The 3,655-nt window shown below is 40.1% G+C and overlaps 1 protein-coding gene across 1 annotated transcript in view; it reads right to left on the reverse strand.

Annotated features, from left to right (window-relative positions):
- The window catches only part of fer1l4 (fer-1 like family member 4), a gene marked incomplete at its 3' end in the record, with an annotated part of 8,901 nt that continues 5,246 nt past the window's right edge, over positions 1-3,655 (reverse strand). Inside the window, 9 exon segments of the mRNA XM_014016049.1 lie at positions 1-27; positions 197-322; positions 500-579; positions 1,906-2,092; positions 2,249-2,426; positions 2,745-2,913; positions 2,996-3,080; positions 3,173-3,235; positions 3,327-3,458. Coding sequence (XP_013871503.1) covers positions 1-27; positions 197-322; positions 500-579; positions 1,906-2,092; positions 2,249-2,426; positions 2,745-2,913; positions 2,996-3,080; positions 3,173-3,235; positions 3,327-3,458 — 1,047 coding nt within the window.

Consider the following 3,655-nt stretch of genomic DNA (forward strand, 5'->3'; position numbering starts at 1 on the left):
CCCAAACTTTCCCAGCGCTCCTTTTACCTTCAAGGACACGAAATATAGATTCWCGAGTCAGAAAAGAACGGATGCTGTGCCGTGGCCATGGAAACAACTCGGTGACTCTAAAGACTCATCCAATAGGAGATATAAGGACAAACAAGCTGCTGATGCGTCACGGTGAAAAACTCAGAGCAGATTTTCTGAGAAGTACCTTCGCTGCGGCGGCAGAGCCTGTTTCTGTGGGGACGGCAGAGGGGGACGAGTAAACATCCATGGAGAGAGCCAGGAGGATCCGCCCTCGATAGAAAAGCCCCTCACCCAGACCCTCGTTCAAAGCCTGAAAGAAAGAAACTCCTGCTTYAGGCTCAAAGGTTAAAGATGACAGCTTAGCTCTCTAAAACGTTATCTTGCAGCATGGCTCAGCACAAACCAGCAAAACACTTAAAATGTCCAAACAGCATTTTAAGACACTGTATTCTTGGCCAAATAAAATATCTGTTTGAGTGTTTTCTACCTGGTGGACATCACCCAGCGTGGAGTTCTGAGGAGACCCGTAAAGATTAACCCAACTCGGACCAAAAGTTGGGTTGAACCCTGCAGACAAGTGGCAAGCAGAAACTTTAAAGTGTCTGTAACATCACATTTCTGTAACATGTATGAATTGGAAARATAACATTGCTGATATATTGAAAAAAAAATTAACGCAGCTGAGATGAGCAGTTGTTGAAATATTCGCTTTTGAAGTGACAGGAAGTGATGTCAAAGGGGAATGCCTGCATGTGAACGGATTCTTGCCACAGTGGCTTGCAGAATAAAGAAGAATCTGATGTTTCTTTAGATTATTTTGAATCAGAGAGATGAAGCAGAGTCAGAGTTAAAAAATACTGTCTCAACAAAAAAAAAAAWACATATTGTTTACTTTCTTTAAAGTGCCTGCGATGTCAAATTTTTTGTAATACATATGAATGCATTTTTAGAAAGAGGATATTGATACAATTTTGCAAAAGAAATTTCATGTTGCTGAGATGAACATTTGTTGAGATATTTGCCTGTGAAGTAACAGGAAGTGATGTCAAAGGGGGAATGTCTGCATGTGAACAGAGCGTCGCTACAACAGCTAACAACAAAGACTCTAGTGAAGAATCTGATGTTTCTTAAGATTATTTTGAGTCACTATCAGAGAGATGAAGAAGAGTCAGAGTTCAAATAATATTGTTTCAATAAACAAAGACCAGATAGTTTTCTTTAAGAGTTCCCCTCTGATGTCACTTCCTGTTTCACTTTAGCTGAGCCAAGTTCAAAAGAAAATATGCGATTTATGGGACAAAATGGGTTAAATCGTGTGTATTATTCCAACTTTCCTAAATATAAAGATGTTTTCTTTGACTTTTTGTATTTGAAGATTATGCATGTCACAGGGCACTTTAAGAGTTTCCATTTGATGTCAATTCAAATAAAATTATGTTTATTATGTGACAAAATGGGTAAATTGTGTGTCAAGGTTCTTAAAAATAAAGATATTTTCTTTAATTTTTTTGTATTTGAAGATGTCACAGACACTTTAACCAAAACAACAAATGGGATAAAATTATATGAGTTTCAAGCTTATTTAAAGGCTCTGACTCAGTTATTCTTTGTTTCTTTTCACTTTGTTTTATAGTCAGTTTATTGGAAAATTATCTTAACACTAAACCAATTTTAATTTGAAAAAAAAAAAAAACAATGTAATCATTTTCTTCCACATTGCTAATTAAAACAACAACAAAAATTAAAACAAGTAAAAACTTGTAAAAGATCAAACGCACAAATAAGACAACAGAATAAGATTTTACGTGTTTCCAAGGTCTAATCTTATGTTCAGATGTTCAATGCTATTTAAAGTTATGTTTAGTTTCTTTGTTCTGTTTCAGGGGGTCATACCATTCCTTGTAGGGTCAGATATCTGCTTCAGGTCCAGGAAGTGGGTTGCCAATGCAACGTCTCCCATCTTGGCATCATCCAGAACCTGAACTTTGATTCTCTGAGCCAGTGGAGGGAACTGCTCGATGAAGGAGATCTCTTCRTTCCACACAGGACAGCTGGTGGCGCAGGCGACGGACGTTTCACCCTGAAACCAAACAGAAGGATCAGGTATCAGCTTCTGCAAATACACAATTCACTCTTTCCTCAGAGCAACAAAAACAAATCTTTGTAACTGATGAGCTGCAAAGATTAGGTTCTAAAATACAGTTTTAGTGAATAAGATAAATCACAGTCTACGTACCTGTTGTCCAGCAAAGGTCACCTGTACGTAGGGGTCAATAAATACCGCCCTGTCAGTGACAGACACCTTAGCCATTAGCCCCGCCTCCATTGTCGGCAAACCTTCAGCTCGGTAGATCCGGACACGGAACCGAGCCCACGGGCGTTCTGAAGGCATGCCACGAGGAAGCATCAGGTGTCTGCAAACATGAAAGAACTGAAGCCTTTTACAGGATGTTTTAGGACATTTATGAGCTAAAACCTGCATTTTAAAATCACTTTTATTTACATTTATTGCTAAATGTTTTTTTTTTTTTTTTGTCAAGGGGTCTTCATACATTCTGACAAATTCTGGGTTATGTTTTTACCTGTAAAAGCACAGAAAGCTACAAAAWCTAGAGTTATATAAAACTGATCTGATGCACATAGTCTTTGTTCAGTCGTTTTTCCAATTTTTGGTCTGTGACATCTGACATTAGAGCCGTTTGTTTGTGTTTATAATGATGAATACGACTGACTTCTCTATGTCCTCGCCTCCTGCAGACGAGGAGGCTGGAGGCAGACTGGGCATCAGCAGAGCTTCTCCCTTCATCAGGATACTCAGGCTGGCCTTGACGTAACCCTTCACCCCTGACCGGGTGTCTGCCGGGTCGGTGAGAGGAGCCCACTTCTGGTAGAAACGGTGGTCTGGAGCAGCAGAGAGGTCATGATGTAGAGACTACTGCGGGTTTTAGGTGAGTTTGAGATAAGATATGAGAGGCACCGGTACCTGGCTGACTGTAGATGGTGGAGATGTCAATCTTAAAGGTTCCGATGTGGGTCATCAGAAAGGCCAGAGCCCGTCTGTGGAAAACCTGAGTGGTGGGAACGTCACAGGGGATCGTTTGATGATTATTTGATTTTTTTTAGCAGCAGGAAAGAGTTAGAATAAAATAAACACACAAACTTTTATCTCGATGACTTCATCAAAGAAGATCTGTGGAGCCTCCTGGAACTCAAACTGGAAGTTCTGAAAGTGCAAAAATAGAAAAAAAACTTTTTAATTTAAAAATTCACAAAGTAAAGTTCTGCCTGCAGGTTTAAACTGGACTCCACTCGACCTCGCTGTAAAACGGACAGTTGGTGGATTTCTGCGTCGCCGTGTGTCTCTTCTGACCTCCCACTCTGATAAAAACCGCAGGGTTGATGTTTACACCGACGAGCTTCTGAGCCTCCAGGATGTTCACGTTCACCTGCATCCACACACAGACACACAAAGACACACACAGACACACACAGACACACACACAGATACACTCACAGAAATGCACAGAGACACAGAAATACACAGATACAAACACAGAAATACCCAGACACACACAGAAATACACAGATATACACACACACAGAAATACACAGATATATACACAGATACAAACACAGAAATACC

The sequence above is a fragment of the Austrofundulus limnaeus genome, unplaced genomic scaffold (assembly GCF_001266775.1).
Source record: "Austrofundulus limnaeus strain Quisiro unplaced genomic scaffold, Austrofundulus_limnaeus-1.0 Scaffold137, whole genome shotgun sequence".
In the NCBI taxonomy this organism is placed as follows: Eukaryota; Metazoa; Chordata; class Actinopteri; order Cyprinodontiformes; family Rivulidae; genus Austrofundulus; species Austrofundulus limnaeus.